This window comes from Cuculus canorus, chromosome 2, assembly GCF_017976375.1.
Source record: "Cuculus canorus isolate bCucCan1 chromosome 2, bCucCan1.pri, whole genome shotgun sequence".
Taxonomy (NCBI): domain Eukaryota; kingdom Metazoa; phylum Chordata; class Aves; order Cuculiformes; family Cuculidae; genus Cuculus; species Cuculus canorus.
The window spans coordinates 139,375,448-139,389,670 of NC_071402.1; the positions used below are offsets into that span (position 1 = coordinate 139,375,448).

Below are 14,223 nucleotides of genomic sequence, written 5' to 3' on the forward strand. Positions count from 1 at the left end.
TTTCTGCTTTTTACTGTGTCTTTTATTTATACGAATTTGTTAGTTATAACAAAATAAACTAGAACAAAAAAACCCTGAACGCACTAATATCCTTGAGACAGTCCAAGTTTGATTTAGTGAGTAACACAAAAGAGCCCATTCTCCCACAGAGCTACTCAACTGTGATTGAGCAGGTCTGCTCTTCATTGACACTCTTGGCAAAGTCACTGATGATAATTCTAGCACTACGTGCCAAAGAATATATTAAGTACTTTTAAGAAAGGAGGTATTTTTTAAACTTGATTTCATGTCTGGATTTCATGTCTGAAGAGCAGAAATCCCCGTTGAATTAAATCATCCATTCATCTCATTTCTTTTAGATGAACTTCCTTCTGATCCCCCACAGGATATAGGAAAATGTCCTGAATCTGATCACATATCTTGGATTCCTTTCCGAAGCCACTGCTATAACTTCAATGCCAATGAAATGAGCTGGGCTCAGTCTGTGACTCAGTGTGTTCAATCAGGTAATCACTATTTTCATCCAAAGATAAGATTTTAATCTTAATTTTTAAAAAAACCCCACTTTTATAAAGTCTTGAAAACTAATGCTGAAAAATCTACTTATAAGAAAAAAAGAAAATCAGTCTCATTCACTCTCCACCATTGATTCTATTTGCTTCTCTGTTGTGTTGAAATAAAGGTGCTCTCAATTTTCATTGAATTTTCTTTTCCCAGCTGTGCTTTTCTTCTTGTTATATTTCTTCATTCACACAATCTCTCTTTTAGTGAGACTTTAAAATGCGTTCCTTCCAGCCTTACCCTTTCTCTTCCATATCTTCCCCAATGCAAGAGGAGAAGTAAATACCATAATGACAATGACTTATTTTTAACACGGGGTATTTAATCTGAAAGGGGCTGCGTGTTCTGTCTAACAGCCCTGACTTTGCCAGCAGGGCTTCCTGGCAGCCTCCAGAGCCAGAGGAAGGCAAATGTTTCCCTCCCTCATCTTAGAGGCATCTGGTCCTGGCCAAGACCATGAGCTGCTCCTTGGCCCTCTACCTGAGCTGCTAAATCATCAGCTACCTCATTCATGCTTTTTGAGGCTGTAAAAGAGAAAGGGAAGCACCACACTGTCCAAAAGTAATGTGTCCCTTTGTTTCATATCTTAGCCCTCTTTCTCCATCACCATCATCAGAAAAATTAATACTTCAGCTTCAGCTGCAAATTTGTTTGATCTGCAGCATTACATGTCATGTAATAGCCTGCCAAATTCTGAAGAATAAATAAATAATCATCTGTAATACCTATGAGTAATATTATCCAGTCACTTGAAAATAGTGTTCACTTTGCACGGTGTTTAAGAATCATCATCTTCACTGTGCTTTCACATCTTTCATTTCTGATCACTCATCACTTGCAGTCTGTGCTGTACCCTTACAGCTGAGCACTGCTTTCTAGTCTCTGTTTAAATCCTTGCTTTTTCCTGAACAGCAGGTTTTATTATTAACCTTATCCTAAATCAAAGGCTGTAACCACCACTGACTTCTATTACAGAGGATAACTCTAATCATCTTCTGTTTGTTTTCTGATAGGTGGTACATTGGCTTCTATAGAAGATCTGGCTGAATCAAACTTTTTAGCAGAGCATGCAGACTTATACACGAGCAAGACAAGTGGCTTTTGGATAGGAATGTACAGAAATGTAAATGGTAACTGTTTTATCTTCTTGAAATAAACATGAATAGACTTTAATAAACAGACAGAAATATGAAGAAGATATATCGATGCTTTTAAGGAAATAATTGAAGTAAAAGAAAAGCTACTTAAAAACAAAAAGATAGATCGATAGCTGATAATGTAAAAATGCCTGGAACTTGATGATTTTATACAGTAGGTGTGATAGGCTGTAGAAAATAAATTTGTTTCATTTCAGTTATGGGTCTTGGATGCCAGTGTGGTGACTGCCTCAGTTAACATACTTTGTCTGGTATATCTGGTTCAGTAGGAAAGATGTAGAGAAGTGATAAGAACATCTCTTGAGAGGCACAACACAGAAGATACTGCTCTTTAAGAAAGCAAGATCTAAGATCTAACATGTAGTTTCAATGGTCTATACCTGAGGCACTCATGAGGCCTCATTTCTAAATTTGAATGATCCAGGAATCACTGTAATAACTTTGCACAAGTGTTTACAGTTGCAGTGTCACCAATGACATGCATCCATCCCTCTGACCTCAGCCCTCCCCGAGAACACGTCTCCTAATCCTGGTCTGTGAGAAAGCCTTTCTTTTTGCTCTGTGCCCTGGTGGGAAACGTGTCCTGGTTGGCTCTCATCTTCTCACATGGGAGTTGTGAGTGCGTGGCTGGAGCCACCAGCATCAGGCTTCCCTGTATGGAGAAAATTATGGTGCTGGCTACCAGAAAAAAAGATTGCAGTGTAAAACATGCACCTGAAAGAAAACAACACCAGCATCAATCCACAATCACTGTGAAAGAATGGGGTTTTACTATTAATTTTAACTGATTGATTCTTCAAAATTTTTGCTTTAGAGGTTATGCAAAAAAGAAATATTTTAACTTTAACTAAGTGCATGTTTAAGCTTTATAGTACAAGTTTCTAGATCTTCAATGAGTGCTCCTAAAATAATCATTTACAGATGAAAAATATAAAAGCCTATCTTTATTCATTTTTCAGTTTGAAAATTTAGTCCCCTAGGCAAAAATATGGAAATATGCAAATTGAAAGTAAGTTATGATTGGCAAATCTGCAAATCATAATTTAAAAAAAAAACAAAACATATTTTTGAATTTTTGAAGAAAGTAGTACAGCTCTGTTAGGCTGAGTAAAGTAACAATATCAATATTCACTATTATAATGCAGATATTTGATATAGAACTATTGCTGTTGCTACTAACATTTGCAACATTAGGGCAGCTGCTTTGGCAAGACAACAGTGCCATAGACTTTGTCAACTGGGGTGAAGGACAGCCCTCAGAAGACCAGTTTGACTGCGTGGAGTTATCTGCATTCTCTGGCTACTGGAGTATGCTTCCCTGCTCGTCCCAAAAGGGTTTTATTTGTAAGAAACCAAACAGTAAGTGACTTCTTTAATACTTGCTCTTGATGTTTATGGTTTTATTTCAGTAGTAAGAACACAATATAGTCATTACAAACAACTGACCCAAAACGCTGCATCTACAAACCTTCCTTATCACTTGGTTCAGTGTTCAGAAAAAACTAATATGAATCTATGGTATCCTTATTTTTTGGCTGCCCTGTTCATGTTTTATTGCTTCATAACTTCAGATTTTCTTGCTTTCTGTGATTATTCAACTAATAGCTAAAGTTAAACAATATTTTCTGGAAAATTTTTGAACCCCTTTGTTGTTTTGCTCCCCTCCAACACAAGCACGTATTTTTCCCTGCTAACATTTGTATTCGCTTTCTATGGAACAAGTATTGCATCAATAATTTGCTTTTCTTCCTCTTACTGTACTATGATACATGCTGTTCCAGTAAGGGATGGATGAAGCAATTCCTTTTAAATAGTAACAGAACGGAAGCATGATCCAGAGTGCATATAGTGACCTTTGAAAACATTAGAAGTGTTTTGGTTAGCATTATTATTTTTTTTTTTTTTTTAAGATTGCGTTTCTATGTAAGTGAGCACCATCTGCTTTGGTCGGGAAGTAGAAATATCAGAATATTGTCAGCCAAGAAGCCATGTGGCATTTTGAATTTTAACTGTTAATTCTGCAAAAAAAAGCATGATTTCCTGCGCTGTTTTGTAACCCCAACGTTTGGGATGTTTCTGAGGTTCTGTCCTTTCCTCTCCCCGAGCAAAGCTCCAGCCGGTGGGGGAAACACCTGTATCAGAAAACACAAACTCAGTGTCAACTCATGTTTTATCTGTTGGGTTCAACTGTCAAAGTATAGAGAATATTCCCTGGCACCAGGTTCTCCAACGGAATGGGATTTCTGCATAAGCAAATATGATGTTATAGCGAGCTCTGCCTCCTTCCAAGACAGAATGTAACAGTTGCATTTCCTTTGTGCTTGCAAACAAGTTGGAAGTCAATGTAATGCTGTGCTTCTGCTGCAGCAGCCTGGCTCTCGGTGCTTCCTGTGCTGCAACACACATTCCGACCCTCCCTGTGGCTCCCACTGTCCATGGGAAGATCTGCTGTTGCATTGGCCATCATCCAGCTCGCACCCAGGGTGCTGAGAAAAATCATGCAGATGGCGCCCTCTTTGCACAGCCAGGAAAAACTGCATAAGAAAGCTCGAGCTTATAACTGTAATTATAGATGCAAATGAATTACAGTAAATTAAAATCTGCTGGGTCTCAAAGGAACAGTGTGAAATACAGGAAAACTGTCGAATGCCTTCAGCGTTTTATCCTAGTTTCTGCTGGCATGCAGTCCCGGTGAAGAAGGCAAGATTTATTAATCAGGGGTGAAGAGAGAGTCCATCTAAACCAGTCAGAAACTACTTGTGCTTGGAGATTCTTTAGTTATTAAAAAAGAAGCAAGAAAGGGACTCTAATAAGCAAAACACTGCAGTTTTGTTACAGTGAATATCAGGTTAAAAACCAATCACACCTCTTCATCTCTCTTAATTTATCAAATGTATTTCTGGGAGAAGTGATGAGGTAACTTTGAAGTGCAAGTTACCAGACCTTTTGCTAACATGAAACTGTCAGAATGAAAATGTAACCTTCCTATGTTCTGACTAAACATCTCTCTCTGTCTTTGACAGCTATTCTTAAAGCAACAGCAAACATGGAAGGTAGGATCTTTTTCCTTTCTAATAGCTTCAAAGAGACACAAAAAGAAATGCTTCAGTTTCTTTATGAACTAGTATTTATTATTTATTTGTCTTTCATATTAACTTAATTTACTTAGTTGCCATTTAATTAATTCCCAACATAATTTAGCAGCACTTATGAGACACAGCATCCCAGCATAAAGAAATATTTTCATAAATTGATCACCTGCTCTTTGCTCCTTTTGGATGCTAAGTTCTATGACGAGGACTGACATAGAGACATTATGATAGATTTTTAAAAAAACTCTTATACTAGAAAAAAACATACAATAATAACTACATCTTAATTATGATAGTTTCTCTGCACATCCTTCTATCCTTGACCCAAGAGAACAGTGGAAGAGGCCAGGAGATGTTCAGATTATATTCCATTTCCTTCATAAATGTGGGTTGCTGATTAATAACCTGGTAATTAAGGGGCAAATCAAACCATTTTCAGTACTTTTCATATTTATTTATGGCTACAGTACACCCATTTCTATTTGCTTTGTATCTATTTACAGATGCTGAAGAGGACAAAGAACATGGTCACGTGAATATGTGGATACTACTTATTCTGGTCATCATCATTTTATTAGGGATGGGCTTCATGATTTATTTCTTGTTCAAGATCAAAAGTCAAAAGAGTGAGACTGAAAGAGAGTCGAGGCGGAGCAGCACTCTACTAGAATACAGTTATGTCCCAGCTGGAAGGGGTGATGAAAATGATTCTGCCAACAACAAAGAAAAACATCAACAGAGCATCGTCTAATGGGATAACAAAGCAAAACTATATGATTAATCTTAAAAAAAAATCTAGCTAGAATAAAGGAAATCTTAGTAAAAGTTAGGTGCAACTAATAGACACTGAATTAAAATTAGCAGTTATTCTTTTGGTAAGGACTAAGAATGAGTACTCCGTGTTCTTCAAAAAATAGTCTCAGGACTAAGACTTAGTACTGTATAAATTGGTTAATTAAAGAAGCATGAAAAATAATAGAACTAGTGGGCATTTAGATTTTAAAGTTATGAATTAATACCCTAGTATTCCCTCTTTTTAGAGATTTGTGGCAGCATCACATACAGAGTCAACTGCAGACAGATAGACAGTACTCTCTTTGCAGAGTGGCGAGCCTCAAAGACTGCGCCTCGAGAATAAATCTCATCACCACATACTGAAGAGTGCATACTGTCACTCAAAAAAATGATGTTTTGAAGAAACAGATTTGCATGAATCTTTTTTTAGTATTAATTTTTAAGTATTAAAATTAATTTGTACTTTATGGATTAAATAATTTTGAAAGGCAGTTTTGTTGTCAAAATTACTGGTTAATGGAAATATCTGTAAAGATTTGGCTATTTTTTTTGGTTCTCCTGAGATAAAGTCACATGAAATAACAGCAGAATAGATTTACCAGTTGATAAAGCAGAGAGGATGAAAGCCAGGTTTATACCTAGTGCCCAGTTTGACAAGTTACTCAGCAAAATTAAATTGCCTGTCTGGTTTGATTTGTCACACTGAAATGGTAGACATTGCTCAGTGCATCAAATTAAATAAATATAACTTTTGTAGCAGTGAAACCTATCTAGCCAATTAAACTGCTTTTTTAAAATTATTTTTTGTCATTGAGTTTCCAAGGTTTGCATGTATGAAATTTAAAGCATGTCCATTTAAAGTGCACTCCCTGCTTCTTTGTCTCTAATGGTCAGAACTTTACAACTCCAGAGCAGAAATAAGAAGTTAAACAACAAGAAAGTTAAAAATAATTCAGTGGAACAATGTTGAACTGTTGAAAGTTTTCCATTTGCATTTGAATAGAAGGAAACTTCACTTTCAGATGAAAAGTTTGAATTTTGTAATTATTTGTAGATTTCAAAATACCACACGTGACAGGATATTTCCTTATTTAGAGCCCAGAATTTTCTCTTTCAACTAAAACTCTCCAAAATTGAGACAGAGACAGCACCAGCTGGTTCCTTAAAGACTTCTTCTGCAGCAATTAATTGCAGCTCATCTCTTTGTGAATAAGAAGAAAGAAATGATACCCTTGATTCTTTCTACAGCTTTAGTTTTCCTTCCTTTTGTTTATACTGCTTTTCAGATTCTTGGTGAGTCTTTGTTTTTTATCCCTTGTAAAAGTTGATGTGAAAGTGAGCATTTTAGTTGGCAATTATTTGTTATGTCTGCTTCATGAAGTAGATGGACTTCCCTGCTTTTTAGTCCTTGTCTCTATATGTGACTGAGTTATGAAAAACTGAAAAGAGAAAGGAATTAAGGTACTGTATGTGTATCTCCCAGGCTTACAATGAGGTTGTGTGGGATGAGATGGAACTTTGGACTGATGTGAGATGCAATATTGTGACTGAGCAGATGCCAGTGAAAAAAATATTGAAAAGATTAGGGTCAGGAACAGCCCCGGAATAACCTTTAAGGCTTTCAGAGTAAAGGTGAGAGGCATACTTAAGGCTCTGAATTTAACCAAGGACAGATCACAGGTCCCTTTTGATGTAAGGATGGTGATAATGTTCAAGGGCATTTTTCCTTTTTTCTAAAATTCATTAGATTTTTGTAGGAGTAGGGTATAATCACAGTTTCTGAAAGGAGACACCATGCTGCGTGAGTTGTGTCAGCACTAGCTTGTGCAAAAGGGGGTATCCCGTCTGCTCTGCAAGCTGGGGTCCAAACCCATATGATAGCCCAAGCACAAACCTCACAGTTTCCAGCCAGAACTCCCATTATTAGATCCAAAAACATGACAAGAGGCAAGAGCTGAAACCTAGGGCACTACACTGAGAACTTATTTGGTTAGCAGTAAGAAATAAAAGATTTAATAAGATTTAAATTTTTTGTCTAAATGCAAAAGAAAAGAAGAAACAAGGTCTTAGCTCCAAATTTAGATTTGAAGAAGTGAAACTTTCACATATTACTAAGCTGGTCAAAGTAATACAGGGCCATCTTGGGAGTGCTCGAGCATTAAATAATGATATCCTAACAAGAACTGTTCTTCCTGTCACGGCTTCATTAATCAGAATTTCCCAGATAGTTTCTTCTTTGTTCATTACCGAACATTGTCTGTGCCCGAACATCCTACCCCTTAAGAATTTAATGTAGTGTTTGGAAGGGTGTCACCATCCCTTATGTGGTTATTCTCTCGGATACAGGGATGATGCTATATCTCTGCTCCCAGGTGGGGATTTGAGGCACAGAGAACTGAAGGATAGAACCTTGCCCTCTTGTCCCATAGTTCCTAGAGTTTTCCCTGTAGTCTATATCTCACTCCCTCACAAGCCAAAGCCAGTGGAACCTGTACACTATCTGACATTTTGAAAAGTTGTGTTCCCAAACTAATGCCCAGCCCTGAATGCCATGCTTTAAACACTAACACTGGGCAGCCCATCCTAGAACAGCCTGCTTCTCTTGATGTAGTCCTAAATTAGGCTGCCTATATAACCCTTTGAGAGCCTTATCTATGTTGTTCTGCATTAATATTATCTTTCCATAACAATGCACAGGCACACACCAACACACCTGTAGTATCTTTACCTCTACCTACTCCCTGGTGCTGGTTCTTCTGAGGATGATGATTGTATGAATCATGTTGACTTCTTATGGTAGATGTACTAATGAGACAACATTGGAACAAGGAAAGACAACAAGTCACTGTTCCACAGTTTTTCATCCTAAAAAGCCTCCAAACCTTAACAGAACGTGACAATTCCAGAAGGAGCGAGAGTCATAGAAGTCTCACACACTAACTGTACTAAGCACAAAAGCAACTCAGTGGACATATATGCAACATGAGTTAATCTACAGATAATGCAGTGATGGCAAACTTCCAAATCTTTTATGAACTCTCTTTTAGAAATCTTGAAAGAAATGTGTAATTCAGGAGAATTTAGAAAAATAAAATCCACTATTCTAATGAAATAGAATCAGTCCATTGTACTGATGACATTTTGAAACTGTCATGGTGTAGTTTTTGTGCTTTTATTCCTCTGCATTGTGTTTACCTGAGGTGCACTTATTTTTCTTTCCCAGGAGGAAATAAAAGTCTTGAAAATGCTGTTCGATCTTTGCAAAAGTGACTCAGATCTACAGTCTCCTGACATGAGTCAGATCAGCATAGAATAAACAGCACAACTCTTTCCTCACTAGCTACCCTCATCACATGTTCACCATAAATACCTTAATTCTAACTATTCTGTTTTACAGAAAACAAAACATTTTTAATATACAACGAGGATACTAAGCTCTGTTTAATTGTTCCAACCTCTGAAGCAGTCACAACAGCTGCTTGCAACAAAAACACTGAGTTACAAAAATTCAGGTGGGTGTCTGATCACCAGGTGATGAGTGTGGCATTTGCCCAATGTTTGGGAGTCCCCTCTAAGCAAAACCAGGCTGAAGTTTCTCTGTACCCCTGCAACAAGAAAAGTGATTTCCAAAAATGGGAGTGCAGAAACACAACCTTGGCAATTCAAGGGGAAGATCTATTTCTCAGTGTTGGCAAAAGAAAAGGAGACAATATTGTACTGAACACGGGCTCAGCAGCACCAAATAGATGGAAGATCTATGGAACCATGGATAATTTGTGTTCTCAAAGCCATGAAGGTGAGTTTAAAGGTTAATCTTAAACAGTGTTTTGAACCCACTTGGTTGCCTTACAGACAGGGCCCTTTGCTTTCTGCTTCCCTTAGTCTTACACCATCTGTTCCCCCTGAGGCAATGATGGACTGAAAGGTGATTAGTTCACATACTCGGTCCCATGTTCCTCCATCCTGGGGATCCTAAGCCTCATAGAGAATATGTGCAAAAAGTGCATTATTATTCTTTACTTTTAAAACTAAAGGTGGATCTAAGCTAATTTTATTTATTAGCTTCAACCAAAGCACTTTATTTATCTGTATAATAGTAACAGTGAAATTGCCCTATAAATGTCAGATGAAAGGCAACAATTTTTAAGTTTAGTACTCCAACAGTATATTTAAGGACATAATTCCATGCACATTACTGTTCAGTTCTTCTGTGAGATTTCAGATGCCAAAAATCCTACAATATTTAACAATTGAGTCAATGGTTTATTTTTAGCGAATGATGGGAAGTTAGGCTGTCTCAAAACCAAACTAATAGATTTAGAGAAATATTTTTAAATACACAAGACAAAAATCATTACAGTTTTTTCATAGTTCTTGACTACAGTGTGAAACTGGTCTATTTCCAGCCATTAAAGCTGTCAATGTCATAAGTAAATGGTAACTTACCCAGAACTTCCTTGGAAGATAGTGCTGGCGACAGTATGCTGCCACTGACACTAGTGTAACACTTGCAAATTTTTCACCACGTATGTACAGCTGTGTCGAGAATTGGGTCTCTCAGATTCCCATATGTTTATTATCTTTTTCCCACTCAGATCTGTTTACGTTGCTTGGAAATGCCAATGGAGCTCCATGTGCCTTCCCCTTCCAGCTGAGCGGTAAATGGTACACCGGGTGCACAGCTGCTGGCAGGTCAGATGGCTTGCTCTGGTGTGCAACAACTCCCGACTTTGACGTGAACCATTTATATGGGTTCTGTCCAACTGGCAGTAAGTTCCAAATGCAGATGTAGATGCTGTAACACAACACGGTTAGGTAAATGTATCAGTACCGAGATGCTGTTACTGATATGGAAAGGAAAAACCTTGTAATGACTTTATTTTACTCAAAAATGTCCCTACCATGCTATAACATCTTTTATAGAAGAAATGACATTTCCTATAAGTCTACAGTCGGGCTGAAAGCTGTCTCGGTGTGTCCATTAGTAGCTACTACCCAGGAAAAGACCAGTATTCTTAAAATATGACTGCATTCAGCATAAAATCATCTGAAAATTGAGATACAACTTACAGCCTAATTCTCCTTGCCTCAATGTTATTTGTGGTAACAACAGTACAATCTTTTCTACCCAAGCAAATCACTGTATCACAAGATTGATCAACAACCCATGGAAGGATGTAGTTTGCTTTCTGAAAGACATAAAATAGGAAGACTGGCTCACAGTTCTGACTGGAATAGAAGCAGCATCAGTCTTTCCCTTGTAATGTATGTGCAACTCAGAATAGGATGAAAGACACTAAAATATGATGTTACTGAAAATATTAAAAGCTGTGTGGAGACTAGAAATAAAGCATATATTCTAAAACAATGTAATTAATGACAGTATAGTTTAAAAAACAAATGTGGCATCATTAGAAATGTTTGCATTTCAGTTGTGTTTCAGCCAAGAACTAATTTGGGCCCAGCCTATGAGATGCTGAATAGGTTAATGACCAAAGTGCAGTTTTGCCTTACTGGTCTCTTTGTACTATGTTTTTCCACCTGGAGGTTATCAGATTTGATAGGGAAAACTGAAAGTAAAGAATGAAAGGCCCATCTCTGCTAACGACAGTGGCAAACCCTCTTTTACTTAACAAAGAACAAGACTATAGTGTTTGAGCCTTATTTGCTCCACAATCTCATTTTACAAGTAAGCTTGCAGTTAAACTTTCTTATAACATTTTGTGTAAGGTGTTTGTAACAAACTGCAATATTAAAACTCCTTTCTCTCACACAGATAATGATAGATTTTGGAGTGCAGATCCTTTGACAGGAACCTACTACCAGATAAACTATCAGTCGGCTCTGACGTGGCACCAAGCAAAGAAGAGCTGCCAGCAGCAGAATGCAGAATTGTTGAGTGTCACAGAGATACATGAACAAATGTATCTAAGAGGTGAACTAATGAGCAAGACTCTGTAAAAGAGTGTCTAATAGTTTTTTGGCTGATTGCAAATGTTTCAGTGTTTTATTAACTTTACAATGAATAACTGATGTAATAGTATATATACTGCTAGAGAAATAGCACAGTTACTGTAAATAAAGCTTTCTATAGGTAGAACTTTTATAAGTTGTAGAATTCCCATTTGAAACTATTTCTATAATTATTATTCCAAAGGAAGTTAAGAATTTCCAGTTAATTAAGCAAAAGTTGGCTCAAGCTCAGAAAACACCAGAAAGGTCCCAGAAAGGAACCTTACAAGAAGGAAAGTCATTATTGGAGGCAGTCATTACATTACCTTCGTGTTAGGAAATCAGTATTCTTCACATATACTTAATAAAATAGATTTTTTGAAATACAATACAAATTTTATACAAAACGCTATTAAAAACCTAAAGACTTTCCGGATTTATGCACAGACTCTGCAGAACAAAGTCCCTATACCAATTGCATCAAACTCAAGCAAACTTGTAATATAAGTATTAACAGTAGGAATTCAGTTTTCAAAGCTTGTTGCTTGAGTATAACTGTAGCATAGAATTAAAATTAAGATAAACTAATATGCAAAATAGTCTTTTACCATTCTCCACCTTTTAATTAAGGAATAAACTCTAAGTTTATTACCAGTAGACATGGCTTCTGTACTGAATTTAGAAATCACCAAGCAGATGTTTCTTATCTTCCCCTTAGTATTGAAAATGCAGAGCATTTCCTAACAAATCTCATTAGAATTCAACTTTTTTGGTTGCCTAGATTTGATTGACAACAAGAGATCCTCTCTCTGGATTGGACTTAACAGCCTGAATCTCAACAGCGGCTGGCAGTGGAGCGGTAACATTCCCTTCAGATACTTTAACTGGGCACCAGGTAGCTATCATTTTTTTTATCAGTTTTTGGAATTAATCTTTTCTGACAGTATGATGAATGCATATTAATTACAGTTCTTTAGTACTCCCCGTGAACACAAGGAAATTGTGTTCATTTTCCTGAGAATGATCCTTCTCACTGTTCATCACAAGGAGTTTCAAGCAGAAGACTTAACTAAGCTCATCTCCTGTCAGAAGTAGACAAAGCGAAAAGCAGTAATTGAGCTGCATCATACTGGGACTGCCTTCAAGTCTGTTGAAACCTCTGTGTCTCTTCAGTTCTCACAAGGGTTATCACCTCCCCCCCCCAACTGTCTTTCAAAGCCTTCTTCGCTTTTTATGCTTTTCCTCTCCCCTCCTCTCCTTCAAGAGGAGTTCAAGAGAAACTGTAAATACAGTTAACAGCAGTGGCAGTTTATCTCTGAAAGTTGCTTAATGATTGTCACGGCAATAGCTGGTTGCAGCAAATGCTGAATGTTTACTTGCTGAATAAATGCACACATATTCCATCTTTTGGCCTTCCCCAAGTCTCAGATGGGCCACCTCTTCTTATCTGGCACAGAGGATGAAGGGAAAGTGCAGAGATGCTGAGTATGGTAGAGGGTTTTCTAAGCTGTTTGTTAAGCTAGTCAAATTCCTTAAGCCTTGCAGAGCAAAAGAGCAGCTGACTCTCAGGTCAAGCAGCCCACATCCTTGGAGTTCCTGCATCCCCACATGGTGGCTGTTATGATGAGTTAATCTACACATTTCCAGCTTACTGCAAAATTATTATCAGTTGTATCTTTTTGGGGGAGGGGAAAAAAAGTGAGTCATTGCACTGTAGACCTCCCTGAGAAAAGACAACACTGATCATTCCCCAAGGACAGTGGTCCTGGAGAACCTCCTGGAGGGCTGGTTGCAGAGGCAAGCAGGGTAGAGAGACAGAGTGAGGGCATCTCAGCTTGCAGCAAGGAGCAAATCTACAGCCAAGCTGATGAAGGGGCTTGCAGAAAGGTCCTTTCCAAAGGATCCGAGTGGAATTCTCTTGTTCCAGTGCACCAGAGAATGTTTCTGGACAGGGACCCAACATAGAAAGGAAAGACTCTCTCGCAAGAATGTTGTGGAAATGAGGAGATTTGTTTTCACATGTGATTTGGTTTGCCTCATCCAAAAAATGTGCCTTATATTTTATTTTAGGAATTCCGCATTATTATTTTTGTGCTCTACTAAACACAGCTCTAGAAACTAGAAGCCTTTTAACATGCTTCCATTAAAAGGAAGTCTACCCTATCGGGCTTTGATCAGTCTAGGTTCCCATCACTCCCTTCTCTGATTCTATGATTCTACTCAACTGTCAGACAACATATCCCACAGATCTGTGACATTTCACATTTGTCTCATATCTTTAACAAGTAATATTAATTCACTGATCTTGGTTTACCTATAAAATGTAGAGCCAGAACTCTAATTTTCAGGTTTTAAAATTTATTTTTATTGTTAGCAGGTGATGGGTCTTACGCTGAAGAATGCTGTTCTCTCTGCACACTTGTAAAATTCCTTGTCTGAACATAAACTACATTAAGATGCTGTCTTACCATGTTCCTGCCCAAAAATAGTAGCTCAGATTGTGTCCTCTTGTTTCATGAGTGTAACTGGTGTTTTAGAGATCATTACCCAGTCCTATCAGCATAATTTGGTCCTGACCACAACATGCGTATAACACTAGATGTTTCATGAGTTGTGAAAATATGAAACAGATAGTGATTTCCCACTCTCTGTGCACAGCATTGCAA

The 14,223-nt window shown here is 37.6% G+C and overlaps 2 protein-coding genes across 7 annotated transcripts in view; both read left to right on the forward strand.

Moving 5' to 3' along the window:
* The window catches only part of LOC104057695 (macrophage mannose receptor 1), a 33,588-nt gene extending 26,690 nt beyond the window's left edge, over window positions 1-6,898 (forward strand). For both annotated transcript variants that reach the window (XM_054059304.1, XM_054059305.1), the window contains 5 exons: window positions 360-506; window positions 1,575-1,691; window positions 2,913-3,077; window positions 4,742-4,771; window positions 5,314-6,898. In XM_054059304.1, the coding sequence (XP_053915279.1) occupies window positions 360-506; window positions 1,575-1,691; window positions 2,913-3,077; window positions 4,742-4,771; window positions 5,314-5,561 (707 nt within the window). In that variant the 3' untranslated portion in view covers window positions 5,562-6,898. The remainder of the gene's footprint in view (window positions 1-359; window positions 507-1,574; window positions 1,692-2,912; window positions 3,078-4,741; window positions 4,772-5,313) is intronic.
* LOC104057694 (macrophage mannose receptor 1) overlaps window positions 6,761-14,223 on the forward strand; it is a 36,403-nt gene continuing 28,940 nt past the window's right edge. For 4 of the 5 annotated variants that reach the window (XM_009559093.2, XM_054059299.1, XM_054059300.1 and 1 more), the window contains exons 1-5: window positions 6,761-6,898; window positions 9,003-9,401; window positions 10,201-10,374; window positions 11,382-11,540; window positions 12,339-12,452. In XM_009559093.2, coding sequence (XP_009557388.2) covers window positions 6,829-6,898; window positions 9,003-9,401; window positions 10,201-10,374; window positions 11,382-11,540; window positions 12,339-12,452 — 916 coding nt within the window. In that variant the 5' untranslated portion in view covers window positions 6,761-6,828. Of the gene's footprint in view, window positions 6,899-9,001; window positions 9,402-10,200; window positions 10,375-11,381; window positions 11,541-12,338; window positions 12,453-14,223 lie in introns of those variants that run through there. The other variant, XM_054059301.1, reaches the window with a different exon arrangement.